General features: G+C 41.7%; 1 protein-coding gene across 4 annotated transcripts in view; it reads left to right on the plus strand.

The window, feature by feature from the left end:
* The window catches only part of RELN (reelin), a 749,731-nt gene that overhangs the window by 568,378 nt on the left and 162,945 nt on the right, over positions 1-18,408 (plus strand). For all 4 annotated transcript variants that reach the window (XM_075857310.1, XM_075857311.1, XM_075857308.1 and 1 more), the window contains exon 27: positions 4-204. In XM_075857310.1, the coding sequence (XP_075713425.1) occupies positions 4-204 (201 nt within the window). The remainder of the gene's footprint in view (positions 1-3; positions 205-18,408) is intronic.

Consider the following 18,408-nt stretch of genomic DNA (forward strand, 5'->3'; position numbering starts at 1 on the left):
TAGAATTTTTACGAGAAGCCAGCCTTTGACTATCCAATGAATCAGCTGAGTGTTTGGCTAATGACGGCTAATGAAGGGATGGTTAGAAATGAAAGTTTCTGCTCTATTACCCCCTCTGCTATGATATTTGGAAAATCAGATGGTGATCGATTTGCTGTTACTCGGGATCTAACTTTGAAACCAGGATATGTACTACAGTTCAAGGTATTTCAGAAGTCTTTCTGTTTTAATGGATTTATAATGTACTGCTATACAAACTGTAGAACGTTTTCAACTTTTAAGGCCCCATGCACACGACCGTAAAAAACCTCCGTTTTTGCGGACTGCAATTGCGGGCCGCAAAAATGGACCCATTCACTTTCATTGAACGCGGACACCTTTCCGTAGCGCTACGGATGGGTGTCCATGCCGTAGAACCGTGTCGGGAATTATGAAGCATGTCCTATTTTTCGTATTTTACGGGCCATGCTCCCATACTTTGCTCCCAGCCGTGTCCGCAATTGCGGGCCATGATTGTGTGCACGGTCGTGTGCATGGGGCCTAAGGGGTTTTCCCATCTCTTAAAATGATTGCATATCGCTAAGATATGCCATCTCTTTCTGATCTGTGGTGATTCGACTCCTGTACCTCCACAGATCCTGAGAATGGAATGGCTGCAGTGCCCCTTGAGGGTATGTTCACACGGCTTATTTTTGGACGTTTTTTCAAGCCGTAAACGGCCCAAAAACGGCCGAAAAATTGGAAGTAGAGCGTCTCCAAATATCTGCCCATTGATTTCTCAAAACGGCCGCGTTAAAAAACGCCCGCGAAAAAGAAGTGCATTTCACTTCTTGAGCCGCTTTTGGAGTTGTTTTTCATTGACTAAAGAAAAACAGCTCCAAAAACAGCCGTAAAAAAACGCTGCGAAAAACGCTAGTTAAGTAAAAAATGGCTGAAAATCAGGAGCTGTTTTCCCTTGAAAACAGCTCCATATTTTCAGATGTTTTGTGCTAAGAGTGTGAACATACCCTTAGTATTGCATCCTTTCTAAAGTTTTCCCTGCACACTGACAGTACAGGGAACTACAGCATTGTCCCATTTTATACAATGGGCCTGTTCTGCAGTTCCCTGTACAACAGATGGCCAGAAGCATTGCTATTCAGGGAACAGCAGTGAAGGGACACAGCACTAAACCAGCAATCACATTACATTGTGGGTTTTCATTTATTTATTTTTTACTTTTAACTTATTAAAACTTTCATAAAATGTATGTTCTTATGTTGTAGTTTGAAAGTAGTAATGAACACTCCCCTCCCCCATGACTGTGCCAGCCACTAAGATAATTCAAGTCGAGATTTAAAAGGGCCCTTCTCCAACACTACCCCTATCTATTTCTGTCCCTTTGCGTCGAATAGCATTAGCAGTTTACCCCATATGTGGTCATAAACTGCTGTTTGGGCACACAGTAGGGCTCAGAAGGGAAGGAGCGACATTTGGCTTTTAGGGTATGTTCACAAGGCCTATTTTCGGCCGTTTTTCGGGCAGTAAAAAATCGGAAGCAGAACGCCTTCAAAGATCTGCCCATTGATTTCAATGGGAAAACGGCGTTCTGTTCCAACGCTGCGTTTTCCCTTGAAAACAGCTCCGTATTTTGGGACATTTTAGCTGACTGCGTGTGAACATACCCTAATGGCTTATCCAGATGAACGTTATATACTTCCGTGCAACGCATGTGATTTTCACGCGTCTCGCACGGACCTATATAAGTCTATGGGGCCGTGCAGACAGTCCGTGATTTTTGCGCAGCGTGAGTCCGCTGCGTAAAACTCACGACATGTCCGTTCTTTATGCGTATTTCGCGCATCACGCACCCATTGAAGCACTTCTGTGGGACGCGCGTGAGTCGCGCAACAGCAGTGAAAAGGATGAATGAAAACAGAAAAGCACCACGTGCTTTTCTGTTTACAAACATCCAAACGCAGTGTCATAATGATGGTGGCTGCGTGAAAATAACACAGCCGCGCATCATACGGGGCTGACACATGGAGCTGTTAAGTACCTTTTGCGCGCACAAAACGCCGCGTTTTTTGCGCGCGTAAAACGCACACGCTTGTGTGAATCCGGAAGAGTGCAGATTTTGCTGGATTGGATTCTGGGTGCCATGTTACATTTACAGAGCCAAAACAGTGGAAACCAAAGTGACATTATTTTGGAAACTATACCTCTCAAGATATTCACCTAGTAGTATAGTCAGCATGTTGACCCACACAGGTGTTTTTCAGAAATTAGTGGGAAGTGGATGTTGCAGAATGAAAATGGCAATTTTTCCATAGATATGCCATTTCAGTGTCCAATATGTGGTGCCCAGCTTGTGCCACCATGTAAAGACAGCTCTCTAATTATTATGCTGTGTTTTCCGGTTTTAGAAACACACTATGTGGCCCTAATCATTTGACTAGACATATCACAGGGCTCAGTTCCATGCGCATTTGAGGACTTATTTGATGATTTACTGTACACAGATTTGATTTTACAATTGCAAAGGCTCTGAGGTCAAATAGTAAAAGAATCCCCCAAGACGTGACCCCATTTTGACCTCACAGGTTTTTTTCTAGAAATCAAAGTGCTGCGGATGGTGCATAGTGAAAATGTGCAATTTTTCCACAGATATGCCATTTCAGTGTCCAATATGTGGTGCCCAGCTTGTGCCACCATGTAAAGACAGCTCTCTAATTATTATGCTGTGTTTTCCGGTTTTAGAAACACACTATGTGGCCCTAATCATTTGACTAGACATATCACAGGGCTCAGTTCCATGCGCATTTGAGGACTTATTTGATGATTTACTGTACACAGATTTGATTTTACAATTGCAAAGGCTCTGAGGTCAAATAGTAAAAGAATCCCCCAAGACGTGACCCCATTTTGACCTCACAGGTTTTTTTCTAGAAATCAAAGTGCTGCGGATGGTGCATAGTGAAAATGTGCAATTTTTCCACAGATATGCCATTTCAGTGGCAAATATGTTGTGCTCAACTTGTTACGCTTTTTGAACTCTAAAGTGGATATTTTGTTTCAAATAAAAAGGGTAGAAGCTTTTTAATTCTTGAGGTAAATTTATTTATACGAAACCAACAACTGTTAGGCTGGGTTCACACGTGGCGGAATTTCACTTGAATTCCGCTGCGGACACTCCGCAGCGTTAATCCGCAGCGGAGCCGTTTCTCCATTGACTTCCACTTCTATTTAGAAGTGTTCGCTTAGACGATGCGTAAAATTCCGCTGCGGAGCATAGGCTGCGGTGCGGAATTTGGTGTCCGCAGCATACAATGGATGTTGCGGACCAGTGGCGGACTGGTTGCGGACTCATGGCGGAAGTTCTCCATTGACTTCAATGGAGATTCTAAATTCCGCAATGAAGTCCGCAGCTGTCATGCACATGTTGTGTGCTGCGGATGCGTCTTGCTTTTTTGACATGACATTTCTTCATTCTGGCTGGACCTATGTATTTCTAGGTCTACAGCCAGACTGAGGAAGTCAATGGGGCTCCCGTAATTACGGGAGCGTTGCTAGGAGACGTCAGTAAATAGTCATTGTCCAGGGTGCTGAAAGAGTTAAGCGATCGGCAGTAACTGTTTCTGCACCCTGGACAGTGACTACCGATCCCAATATACAGCAACCTGTCAAAAAATAGAAGTTCATACTTACCGAGAACTCCCTGCTTCTGTCTCCAGTCCGGCTTCCCAGGATGACGTTTCAGTCTAAGTGACGGCTGCAGCCAATCACAGGCTGCAGCGGTCACATGGACTGCCGCGTCATCCAGGGAGGTCGGGCTGGATGCCGAAAGAAGGACGCGTCACCAAGACAACGGCCGGTAAGTATGAAATTCTTTTACTTTCACTAGGGAAAGTGCTGTCCCTTCTCTCTATCCTGCACTGATAGAGAGAAGGGAAGCACTTTTACCGCAGTCCGCAGCAGCTAGTCCGCATCAATTTACTGCACATTTTGGGCAGATCCGCCGCAGAATCTGCAACGCAGATTCTGTGCGGCATTGATGCGGACAGTTACGGAGGAAATCCGCCACGTGTGGCCATGCCCTTAAGGCTTATTCAGACGAATGTATAATACGTCCGTGCTACGCGCGTGATTTTCACGCGCGTCGCACGGACCTATGTTAGTCAATGGGGCCATTCAGACAGTCCGTGATTTTCACGCAGCGTATGTCCGCTGCGTAAAACTCACGACATGACCTATATTTGCCCATTTTTTGCGCATCATGCACCCATTGAAGTCAACGGGTGTGTGAAAACCGCGCACGGCACACGGACGCACTTCTGTGTGCCACGCGTGACACGCGCTACAGTAGTCAAAACTATGAATGAAAACAGAAAAGCACCATGTGCTTTTCTGTTTACAAACATAAAAACAGAGTTTCATAATGATGGCGGCTGCGCGAAAATCAAGCAGCCACGCATCATATGCTTTTGACACACGGAGCTTTTTTGGACCTTTTGCGCGTGCAAAATACTGCATTTTTTGGGCGAGCAAAACACACATGCTTGTGTGAATCCGGCCTTAAACTGACCATACATGAATGTTTTAGTTTGCCAACTTGGTACATTCTTGAAACTTTTCTGAGATACTGTTAGGGTATGTTCACATGGATTATTTTCGGACGTTTTTCGGGCCGTAAACGTCCGAAACGCGGCCTAAAAATCGGAAGCAGAACTTCTCCCAACATCAGCCCATTGATTTCAATGGGAAAAACAGCATTCTGTTCCGACAGGGGCGTTTCTGAAGAACGGCCGCGTAGTAAAATGGCCACGAAAAAGAAGTGCATGTCACTTCTTGTGCCGTTTTTGGAGCAGTTTTTCATTAACTCTATACAAAAACAGCTCCAAAAACGGCCGTAAAAAATGCAGCGAAAAATGCGTGGTTTGAAAACCTTTGAAAATCAGGAGCTGTTTTCCCTTGAAAACAGCTCCGTATTTTCAGATGTTTTTGAGTTTGCGTGTGCATGTACCCTTATAAGATGGAAGTACATTTTTGTTCAATGGTGTGAACTGCCTTATCTCAATTTGTGGTTTAGTTGAAAGCAATAAAACGAGAATATTTAGTAAAAAAAAATTTGCTTATCAATTACCGTATTTTTCGGACTATAAGACGCACCCAGGTTTTAGACAACAGAAAATGGGAAAAAAATGAATTCATATTTTGCTACTTTTACAAAGAAAAAACGATGTTAAAAAAAAAATTTGTTCTGTTTCACCACATTCTGAGAGCCATAACTTTTATATTTTTTCATCGATTGAGCAGTCTGAGGGCTTATTTTTTGCAGGATGGGCTGTAGTTTTTATTAGCACCGTTTTTTGGTACATATGATTTTTTTATCACTTTTTATTTAATTTCTTTTAGCACTAAGGTGATCAAAAAACGATTCTGGTGTTTTAAATTGTTTGTTTTTTTTACGCCGTTCACCGTGTCAGTTAAATAATTGTATATTCTAATAGATCGGACTTTTATTTATTTTTATTTTTTACATTGGACTTCGGGAAAAATGTTAAAAGTTTTTTTGTTTTTTTACATTTATCTAACTTTTTTTACACATTTTATTAATTCCCCTAGGGGACTTGAACCAGGGATTGTTAGATCGCTGGTACAATACACTGCAATACTTGGATGATTCCCTGAGCTACAGTGTTTCCGTAGCTCCCATAGTAGTGATTGGCAGTTACAGAAGCAGCGTAGCATGCGAGATACGCTTTTTCCGTAACTACTATTCAGTTCTATGGGAGTTACGGGAACAGCGTAGATCAGCGAATTACGCTGTTCCAGTAACTCGACATGTTTTCAAGTGGTCGGGTGAACACAAAAAGCTAGAACGAGGTTTAGGAGGTCCTGTTCTAGAGATAGGTGGGACCCGCATCTATCTGACATTTATGACATATCCTGTGGCTATGTCATAAATGTCCTTCATTAAAAAAACACTATAAATGCCGCGGTCGCTATTGACCGTGGCATTTAACTAGTTAAACGGCCAGGAACAGCCCGATCACTGTTCCTGGCTGTTAGAGCAGCGTGTCAGCAGTAAAATACAGCTGACACCAGCAGTGCATCGCAGTGTATAGCATGTGAGCCCGCTCCAAACATCACTCCCCCCCCCCTCTCCGTGATGTGCTGGAATGTCATGGGTCGGGAAGGGGTTAAGTAAGGAAGCGGTCATGGGTCCCTTGACTGCCGACTATAAGACACAGGGACTTTTTAGCAAGATTTATTTTTGCTAAAAACTGAGTCTTAAGCTAAATCCACACGAGCATTGCAAACCACGGATGTGAAAAACTGCAGTTTTTCACAACTGAGGTGCATCCGTGCTGCACCCCATAGACTATGGAGGGATGCGTGATGCGCACAAAAATAGGACATGTCCTATTTTTTAACAGACCCTTCACACAGTCTGTTGAAACAACGGCCGTGTGAACGGCCCCATTGAAAAACATGCGTCCGTGTGACGGCCGTATTTGACACTCGTGTGAATAAGGCCTTAGGCCTTAATCAGATGAACGTATCCATTTTGCGTCCACGAAAAACGGACACATTTGTCATGTGTTGCAATTCCGTGTGGCATCAATTGTTGATGTCTGGTTATGTACACATTTCTTTATTTAAATTGTTTTTTCTCTTCATTACTTATGAACTCGTGTGTGAATCACGGACAGCACACGGATGTGCATCTGTGTGATGTCCGTGATTTTGACGCACCTATTTACTTCAATGGGTGCGTGATGCACAAAAAACGCACAAGTATAAGACATGCAGTGAGTTTCACGCAACAGAAACACACTGCATGAAAATCACTGCATGTCTGAATGGCCCCTTTGACTTGCATAGGTGCGTATGACGGCCATTGTTTTAAGCCTTTGGCGTTATTCACACGAATGTGTAATACGTATGTAATTAAATTGGGCCGTTCACACACCCTTTATTTCAACCGACCATGTGAAGGGTCCGTTAAAAAATAGGACAAGTCCTATTTTTTTGCGCTTCACGTGTCCCTCCATAGACTCTAATCTATGGGGGATGCGTGATACCGTGTCAGGCAGGGTACAGCAAAGATGCACCTCGGACGTGAAAAACTATCGTTTTTCACGTGTGATGTTTTGTTTACAACGCTCGTGTGAATCCAGCCTTATAGTCCAAAAAATACGGTATATATTACCACCAGAGCTGTTGTCAAGCCAAAAGGGGAGCCACCTTATTTATATATGAATCAGAAACTATTAATCTGCATGCTGTCATTATTGAGGCCATATTTACATTTATCATTACCATTTCAATTTGAACATGGATCTATAATATGCAAGTCATTATGCAATTAAAAACTGCTTCTATGAAATTATTTATGTATATAGATGTATATGTATGTGTATATACAGTATATATATATATATATATATATATATATATATATATATATATATATACAGTGAAGGAAATAAGTATTTGATCCCTTGCTGATTTTGGATTTTGTAAGTTTGACCACTGTCAAAGACATGAACAGTCTAGAATTTTTAGGCTAGGTTAATTTTACCAGTGAGAGATAGATTATATAAAAAAAAAAAACAGAAGATCACATAGTCAAAATTATATATATTTATTTGCATTGTGCACAGAGAAATAAGTATTTGATCCCCTACCAACCATTAAGGCCTCATTTACACGAGCGTATTATACGCGCGTGCGACGCGCGTGCTTTTCACGCGTGTCGTACGCACCTATAATAGTCTATGGGGCTGTTTAGACGATGCGTGAATTTTGCGCTGCGTGAGTGCGTTGCGTAAAACTCACGACATGTTCTATATTCTTGCGTTTTTCACGCAACACGCACCCATTGACTTCAATGGGTGCGTGAAAACAACGCATGCCACACTGACGGTCCTGCGTTGCATGCGCGAAAATCACGCAAGAGCTGTCAAAAGGATGAATGTAAACAGAAAAGCACCACGTGCTTTTCTGGTTACAAACATCCAAACGGAGTGTCAAATTAGAGATGAGCGCACCGAACTTCACCGGGTTCGGCCGAACTCGTTTTAACCGAACCCGGCAAAAAATGTTCGGGTACGCGACGTCAGGAGACAGTCACTGCCCACGGTGCTCAAAGACTTAAACTGTTTCAGCACCATGGACAGTGACTTTCGATCACAATATACATATACGTGTAAAAAAAAACAGAAGTTCTGACTTACCGATAAGTCCCGGCTCCTTCCTCCGGTCCGACCTCCCGGGATGACAATTCAGGCCAAGTGACAGCTGCAGCCAATCACAGGCCAAGCACAGGCTGCAGCCAATCACAGGCTGCAGCGGTCTCATGGCCTGCCGCGTCATCCTGGGAGGTGGGGCCGGATGACAAGAGAGGGACGCGTCACCAAGGCAACGGCCGGGAGACCGGACTGGAGGAAGCAGGCAGTTCATGGTAAGTGTGAACGTCTTTTTTTATTCACAGGTTGGTGTATATTGTGATCGGCATTCACTGTCGAGGGTGCTGAAAGAGTTAATGCCGATCAGTTAGCTCTTTCAGCACCTTGGACAGTGACGGGCGTCGACTACCTCATCTCTATGATGGCGGCTGCGCGAAAATCACGCAGCCGCGCATCATACACGGATGACACACGGAGCTGTCAATTGCCTTTTGCGCACGCAAAACGCAGCGTTTTTTTGCGCGCGCAAAACGCACACGCTCGTGTAAATGAGGCCTAAGAGTTCAGCCTCCTCCAGACCAGTTACACGCTCCAAATCAACTTGGTGCCTGCATTAAAGACAGCTGTCTTACATGGTCACCTGTATAAAAGACTCCTGTCCACAGACTCAATTAATCAGTCTGACTCTAACCTCTACAACATGGGCAAGACCAAAGAGCTTTCTAAGGATGTCAGGGACAAGATCATAGACCTGCACAAGGCTGGAATGGGCTACAAAACCATAAGTAAGACGCTGGGTGAGAAGGAGACAACTGTTGGTGCAATAGTAAGAAAATGGAAGACATACAAAATGACTGTCAATCGACATCGATCTGGGGCTCCATGCAAAATCTCACCTCGTGGGGTATCCTTGATCCTGAGGAAGGTGAGAGCTCAGCCGAAAACTACACGGGGGGAACTTGTTAATGATCTCAAGGCAGCTGGGACCACAGTCACCAAGAAAACCATTGGTAACACATTACGCCGTAATGGATTAAAATCCTGCAGTGCCCGCAAGGTCCCCCTACTCAAGAAGGCACATGTACAGGCCCGTCTGAAGTTTGCAAATGAACATCTGGATGATTCTGAGAGTGATTGGGAGAAGGTGCAGTGTTTGGAGGAAGAGAAATGCTGCCTATGACCCAAAGAACACCGTCCCCACTGTCAAGCATGGAGGTGGAAACATTATGTTTTGGGGGTGTTTCTCTGCTAAGGGCACAGGACTACTTCACCGCATCAATGGGAGAATGGATGGAGCCATGTACCGTCAAATCCTGAGTGATAACCTCCTTCCCTCCACCAGGACATTAAAAATGGCTCGTGGCTGGGTCTTCCAGCACGACAATGACACAAAACATACAGCCAAGGCAACAAAGGAGTGGCTCAAAAAGAAGCACATTAAGGTCATGGAGTGGCCTAGCCAGTCTCCAGACCTTAATCCCATCGAAAACTTATGGAGGGAGCTGAAGATCCGAGTTGCCAAGCGACAGCCTCGAAATCTTAATGATTTACAGATGATCTGCAAAGAGGAGTGGGCCAAAATTCCATCTAACATGTGTGCAAACCTCATCATCAACTACAAAAAACGTCTGACTGCTGTGCTTGCCAACAAGGGTTTTGCCACCAAGTATTAAGTCTTGTTTGCCAAAGGGATCAAATACTTATTTCTCTGTGCACAATGCAAATAAATATATATAATTTTGACAATGTGATTTTCTTTTTTTTTTTTTTTTATATATATATATAATCTATCTCTCACTGGTAAAATTAACCTAGCCTAAAAATTCTAGACTTTTCATGTCTTTGACAGTGGGCAAACTTACAAAATCAGCAAGGGATAAAATACTTATTTCCTTCACTGTATATACACACATATATATATATATATATATTACTCTATGCAAAAAGTGCTGAACTATGAAATGTCTCACCTACTTATACTTATCTGAAGATTTTGCTGATGTCCAGGCTAATGTAGATGCTCTGCTTATAGAAAATTACATGAACGTCGCACTACAAAAAGGGTATGCGACTGAATCTTGCCTTAAAGAGGCTCTGTCACCACATTTATAAGTGCCCTATCTCCTATATAAGGAGATCGGCGCTATAATGTAGGTGACAGTAATGATTTTTATTTTTAAAAACGATCTATTTTAAACCGCTTTAGGCTAATGCCCAAGTGGGCGTGTTTTTACTTTAGACCAAGTGGGCGTTGTACAGAGGAGTGTATGATGCTGACCAATCAGCATCATGCACTCCTCTCCATTCATTTACACTGCACCAGCGATATAGTTATATCGTTATGTGCAGCTACATACACATACACATACACAAACACTAACATTACTGTAGTGTCCTGATAATGAATATACATCACTACCAGCCAGTACGTGATGTGTATTCAGAATCCTGACCACTTCTGAATCTTTTCTGTGAGATTCCAGCAAGGCAACCGTAATCTTGCGAGATTACGATGTAACCTGTCATTTCAAGGAGATTACGGTTGCCTTGCTGGAATCTCACAGAAAAGATTCAGAAGTGTCAGGATTCTGAATAAACATCACATCCAGGCTGGATTTCATGTATATTCATTATCAGGACACTGCAGTAATGTTAGTGTTTGTGTATGTGGCTGCACATAGCGATATAACTATATTGCTAGTGCAGTATAAACGAATGGAGAGAAGTGCATGACGCTGATTGGTTAGCGTCATACACTCCTCTGTACAACGCCCACTTGGTCTAAAGTAAAACACGCCCACTTGGGCATTAAGAAACTCATTAGCATAAAGCTAAAAATCGCTCATAAAGTGGTTTAAAATAGATCGTTTTTCTAAATAAAAAGCATTACTGTCACCTACATTATAGCGCTGATCTCCTTATATAGGAAATAGGGCACTTATAATGTGGTGACAGAGCCTCTTTAAAGTCGCTCTACTTTTTGTCTAAGCAATTTGTGTGTAAGTTGCATGTGACTGCGATTTGCAATTTTTTTTGTCATGACCTTATAAATTCGCACGCGATTTACATTACTGCCTGTGCAAAGCCACGTCGCGTGCGACTTGTAACCCACATATACAATCATTGGCTGCGATGTCGCTAGTGCATGGCACCTTTCTTGTAGCATGACACATGTACCTTTGTAGCTCAAGCCTTATTTAATCTAAAAAGAATATAATCAATTATACATTTCATTAGCTGAAACAGTGATGTAGTCATTATATCATTGTAGTGTAGTGTCATATATCATGTGCCAACCTAATCAGGTAGATCCAATGATTAATCTAATGAGAGTTCAGAGAAAATGGGGCAGATGTACTAATACTGTCTAAGTTTTAGACAGTATATCCTTAAACAAGGCAGTCAGACAATGCACCAAATTTGGTGCCTGTTGTACGATAATTTTGGCACATCGTGCTAGACATGCTAGTTGACTTAGTTTACACCATTTTTTTGCACCAAACGTTTTGGCACATTTTTGGTGCACACTATCACATTTTAAGCCACATCCCCTTTCTGAGAGACCACGCCCCTTCCCCGGCAAAAACCCGACTCCCTATTGTCTAACGTGTCAAAAAAAGTGTCTAAAACAGGTAACAAATGTGGCGCACAGCATGTACGCCAGAATTCTGGCGCATTTTGAATAGTAATCCTGCCCCAATATATCAACCAATGAAGAATATTCTTCAAACTAGTTCCCTGTACCCAAAACAAAAACATGTTTAATGTACTTAAGCCTACTATAAAACTTTCAGGGAACAATCGTGCGTGTGCTTTACAATCTTTCAAATTATTTTCATAGGTCTAAATTTTATCCCATGCAAAGAAAACATTTAAAATGTGTATCTGAAATTGGGCTTTATTTGGTTAGACAGGCTGTTGTCTCTAAACCGTGATCAAATTTTCATTAAGTTTATAATGAATTCCCATTTGTGAATTTCCAGGGGTAGACAGCAATGTAATTTTAATGAGCTAGCCACCACTACATGGTCCTTACATAATTGGTGAATACAGATGATGAATAATTTACAAGGGGAATTATTAAAGAGATCAGATGTTTACAGGGGAGCCTTCAAAGATTATTCCCTCAGTTCTATAAATAGGACCGCAAGCTTGGAAGGGGGCAAAATGCACTTTAAATAGGATGTGCTGAGCAAGTATTTTGGGCTTTAAGAAATATGTCCCTAAAACATAGTCATTTATACTTGTTATGATAGCTGTTGATTTAACTTTTCACTTTTTGTCTGTTATAAAACCCTGCTAGAAATACAGACTTAACATTTCAATCACTTACAAATTGTAAACCAGATACATTGATTTAAATAATCACAATGCAAATTCTCCTATATAGTTTGAGCAGTGAAAAACTCTGTCTGCGGTTCAGAAAATTTTAGATTGGCTTTTAATTAGTTATATTTCGTGAAAGATTTTTCATACATTTCAACTGAAACTTGGAAAGGCTCTGAGATCTGTGAGGTACACATATTAATGGTTATTTATATAACATTAGCAAGTAATTTGGCCACATACATTGATTTGCAGAGTATTGAGACAATCTGATTTTATATTTCAGGGCGCCAAATCCAAAATCATATAGGGGGGAATTTATCAACCTTTCCACGCCAGTAGAAAAGTTGCAAAAGGGCCCAAGTTTTTACCTTTATAAGCCGCCGTCACCACTTTTGTGAAAAGGTGGCGTGGCTTCCCAAAAGGGTGGCGGGGCCACAGAAAGCAGACAAATTTATGATAAATTACGCCAAAAAACTGGCGTAAATTATAGTTGAAATCTAAGCCAGCTTCTAGCTGACGTAGATTTTACCCTGTGAGGCGTAGCAAGGAGAGGCCCCAAACCTTGCCCGCCCCCCCCCCCCGATCAGACAATTAAATAAAAAGGTATTCTCACCTCACCGCTCTTCTTCTCCCCTCTGGGTCCCCTCAGGCTCCCTCAGCATGTTGCAGCTTATACAAGGTCCTGACGCAGGGCAGTGTTAGAACGTTCTTTGTGACATTGAAGTGCTGTGTCGCATATAAGGCTCTGATGCTGCTTGGCGTCAGAACCTTGTATGAGCCGCCGCATGCTGAGAGAGTCTCAGGGCACACTAAGGGGAGAAGAGGAGTGGTGAGGTGAGTATACTTTTTTCGTTTATGTCTAATGGGTCGTGTGCCACAATTATGGTGCACGACCAGTGGGAACATGTGACAGATTTATTAAGAGGTTTGCGCCTCTTAATAAATCCCTTAATAAATCTGTTACATCTTACTCCAATGGAACAGATAGCTAAGACTGGCATATGAAACGCCAGTCTGAGTATATCTGCCACATAGTGTGTGAATCCTATATACATATTTCTGAGTACCACCAATAACAAATCACACAAAAGATAAAACTCACCGTCATTTCATTAAACGTCTGTCATGTCAGAAGTTGATAACGGTAGATATCTGGGAGCTGAGACACCCATCCCTTGCTAATGTGATGGGGCACAATTGGTACAATGGTTTCAGCAAATAAAGGTTTTTCTTTGTATAATAAAAAAAAAAGTATACAATTTTCCATTGCATTTTCTATATCTATTACTCAAGATTTTCAAGATCTCTCTTTGCAGTCATTCAATGGGCATTGTCATTGTTTACTTCCAGTGCAGGACTCAATACAAAACAGAGCTCTGATCCACATACTATAAGTAGCCGTGCACCTGTGTGTCCATCACATGACCAGGACAGATTTTTGTTTACAGGAAGTAAACAATGATGGTTCTCATTGTACGCATGCAAGAAGAGATATTTGAAAGACTGAACACATTTCAGTGTGGTGGTCCACAGGGCTAGAGAGTGGAAATAAAATGATTCTCCAAGATTGTAAATACTGTTTGAGGCAACAAAAAAAAAAGGGATAAAGCCTATAAGCAATGGGGTTTATGTTTATTTCCTACTTTCCTATTTCCATAAGTGTTAAACAGCAATGTGAAGATCATCAACACCTTTCACATTAACACATTCCCAGCACAGCTTGTGACATAGCAGCTGGGCAGGTGTTATCACTCACAAGGTTTCTCAACACAACCTAAATAAAGAAGTAATTCATCATTTCTTTTTTTTAAACCTTCACAATGTACCAGACTCAACCTTGAAGTAGACATCTCATTGAGAAATATGTACAGGACCCCTTGGCTAGCCTTAACCGAAATTAAAGCAGCACTACGTGCACCTTCCTTCTGTTCTCTGCGTTTATTACTGGCACTAATACTGCAGAGAACAAAAACAGCTACAAGGTCCAGTACTGATATTTCCTGTTATTAAAAATCCTCCACTGACTCAACATTTTTTTATTATTCATACTGTGGAATCCCAGCATTGTGTTAAAGAATCCTCGAATTTTTGAAATGTCGACACTGTAGTTACATGAATATAGAGTTCACCACATGTGGCAACAGATAAATATGATTTCTTGTTTTTTGTTATGATTATTTTTTTTCATAAAGCCTGTCCATGTATAGTTTACTTATGTTTTATGCTTAATTTCCTAGTGACCATTACCAGGTTCCAGTGTTATCTAGAAAGTAAATTCCATGGTGGACAGTGATTACATACTTTATTCTACCCTCAACTGAACGCACGCAAATCAGAATTTGCTGAAGGACATAATGTTAAATGCAATTAGCCATTTCCAAGATGATAGTCTTTTACTCTCTATTAAGCTTCATTGTTGGTGGTTGGATGCTGGAATGTGTAGTCACATGCGGCAGATTTTGTGAAAGAAATTTCTGCAACTGAAAATCAGTTCCATTCAGCTAAATAGAACTTGCAGAAATCCGTACACCTGCTGCAGAAACAAACACATACAGATGAATGGAACTGATTTTCAGTCGCAGAAAATTTCTGCAACAAAATCTGATTGTTATCTTCAGCAACGTTTAAACTAAGTTACCTAAAAATGTATAGAAACCAATTAAAAATATGGCTGCTGCGGATTTCCACTGCGGACTGTCCGCAGCAGAATTCAACAGCAGTTCCTTCACATCTGAATGTGCCCTAAGACTTCCGCATGCTGTTCTAATCTGTGCAGTAAGAAAAAACTGAGACCTGAGAGACGCTTCAAGATCTGTTACAAAGCGGGCATGACACTAGTGTGAACAGAGCCTTAGGCCATGCTCACTCGTTCAGGATTTGATTTTCATTTAGGTACGGCTTCCACATCCAATGCAGGGTTTTTTGTACAGTGGAAAAATATGTGCAAAATAATGAACGCGCTGATTTACCCCATTAAGTTACAATGGGGCCAATCCTTGTGCGGATCTACTGGCATATCCATGCTGAAAAATTGAGTTTCAGCAAATTTGACACTTTTAAACAAAATGACGAGATTGTGAGGTGCCGATCGGTTGCTGTGGCAGCTGGAGGCCTATTGAAGACCTCTAGATCTGCCTTCTATGATCTATTGTTAAGCCTTACCAGAGGCAAGGCTTTATAGTAAAGCATAGATAAATTCAATACACTACAACATATAATTCCCCAAAAATTATGTTAGTAATAAAAACAAAGTAAACATAATTGGTATAAACTATTAAAATATCACATTATTTAACCCGCCGGGTGAACGCCATAGGAAAAATAAATTCACAAAATCAAGCATTGCTACTATTTGGTCAACTCGATTTCTCCAAAAGATGGAATAAAAAGTGACTAAAAAGTTACATGTACCCCAACATGGTACCAATAAAACTACATCTTATCCCACAAAAAATAAGCCCTCACACCACTCAAATGACTTAGAGGATATGTACACCTTTAAAAGGCAAAATGTTTGTTTTTAATAAAAAGGTGTATCATTTTGTTTTGTGAAAGGCTAGATTCACACGAGAGTGGGGAAACTCAGACGTGATAAACGTGACATTTTTCACGTCATCGATGCCTCCGTGCGGGTTACGTTTTCACGGATCCCCATAGACTTGAATCTATGGAGAGATCCGTGAAAACGGAACAACGGACCCTTCACACGGTCCGTCAGAGACACGCAGGACCAGCCGACACTGAACCCGTCAGGTCCGCGGAACTGACGGATTCAATGAATAGTGCCAGATACAGCTGCTCTGTATAGAGAATACTGTCACAATCTAGGGGTTTGTGGACCCACTAGGCCGCTCCACCGTAGCGGAGAGGCAGCTGGCCAAGTCACAGTCAATGCACAAGTCTATACAATGAGTTCGTATCACGAAAGTACCTGAGATAGGCCAGACAATGGCTGAGGCATTAGCACGGATGGGGCTGGATGTGGCAGGTTGCGCCAGACGTAGAGGATAACAGTAGGTGCAGCAGGTTGCGCCAGACATGGCGGATGACAGTGGGTGCAGCAGGTGGCGCCAGATGTGGAAGATGACAGCAGGTTGCGCCAGATGTGGCGGACGACAGTAGGTGCAGCAGGACGCAACTCCAACACTAGACAGGCTCAGGAACAAAGCACAGCACAGGATACAGGGTACAGATAGCAGGGCACGGGAACAGGATAACACTAAGGAACCATTTGCGATACAGACCTGGGAAGACTACAACAACGCTCAGGCAAGGAACGAAAGGGCAGGGCCCTTTTTATAGTTCAAAGTAATCTGGAGCATAACTAATTAATTACATATGCGCACTGGCCCTTTAAGGCCAGGAACCAGCGCCCTCTAGTGGCCACTACGGGACAGAGCGGCCGCATGTGCTGACGTCTCCGGGGAGGGAGATGCCGACAGGAAGAGAGAGGTCTGCGGACGGAAGTTAAGTGGAGGTTGCGTTCCGTGACTGCGCCCGTAACAAATACAGAGCAGCTATATCTAAGGGTATGTGCACATGATGAGAGGCTTTTATGGCTGAAATGACACTGTTTTCAGGAGAAAACAGCTGCCTCGTTTCAGACGTAAATGCTCCTCCTCGCATTTTGCGAGGCTTCTCTGACAGCCGTAAATTTTGAGCTGTGCTTCATTTAGTTCAATGAAGAACGGCTCAAATTACATCTGAAAGAAGTGTCCTGCACTTCTTTTGACGAGGCTGTATTTTTACGCGTCGTCGTTTGACAGCTGTCAAACGACGACGCGTAAAGGACAGGTTGTCTGCACAGTACGTCGGCAAACCCATTCAAATGAATGGGCAGATGTTTGCCGACGTATTGTAGTCCTATTTTCAGACGTAAAACGAGGCATAATACGCCTCGTTTACGTCTGAAAATAGGTCGTGTGAACCCAGCCTGAAAGAGTAAAAATAATTGATACTAAAAAGTATTTACAAAGTTACAGAAAACATACTGATACACCTTTTTATTTAAAAAAAAACAAAAACATTTGGCCTTTCAAGGGTTTGCATAGCCTTTAATTAAAGAAAAAAGTTATGGCTCTCAGAATATGGCAACACAAAAAAAAATTTTAACCAAGAGATTTTTCTTTGTACAAGTAGTAAAACATAAAAAAACCCTATAGAAATATAGTATGTAGTTTTTACCACACAGTGAACACCATTAAAACAAAATCCAAAAAACAATGAAGGAACCAGAAAGAATTTTTTTTCAGTTTCCCATTACATTATATGGTACATTAAACGTTGTCACTAAAAACTGCAACTGGTCACTCAAAAAACAAGTCTTCATATGGCTATGTCACCGGAAAAATAAAAAGGTTATGGCTCTTGCAACAATGGAAAAACGAAAATGAAAAAAAGAAAATTCGCTGTGTCTCCAACGGGTTAAGAGAGCTATTTGTTTGTTTTTGTTTATGTCATACTATATTTTTGTTTTGGGGACTAGAAATACAACCAATTATGCTGATAAAAAAATAAAACCACTGTCACAGAGATCTCATACTATTTAAAATCCCATTGTATGACAGACTTCAATTACCATGGATTTAATTTATATTGAATATACTATACAATATATTTGATCTTTCCACCCAGTTTAGTCTAATCTGTTCATATATCTGTTAACCTTCCTAACACAAAAATATATCTACCCCTAGCATTCCCGTCAAGCTCCACCAGCTCACCATTTTCCTTATCATTGTCTTCCATGTTAAGGGCAATCAGTTATACATAATTCCGTTAATTATGCTTTACCATCTTGCACACTTTATTTTTATTTTGTTAATGTATCTCACATAGCTGAAAATTTATGAACAGTCAGTACTTATCTATCACACATAAGCGAGCTTAGTAGAAGTTAGACTAG

This window comes from Rhinoderma darwinii, chromosome 3 (assembly GCF_050947455.1).
Source record: "Rhinoderma darwinii isolate aRhiDar2 chromosome 3, aRhiDar2.hap1, whole genome shotgun sequence".
In the NCBI taxonomy this organism is placed as follows: Eukaryota; Metazoa; Chordata; class Amphibia; order Anura; family Rhinodermatidae; genus Rhinoderma; species Rhinoderma darwinii.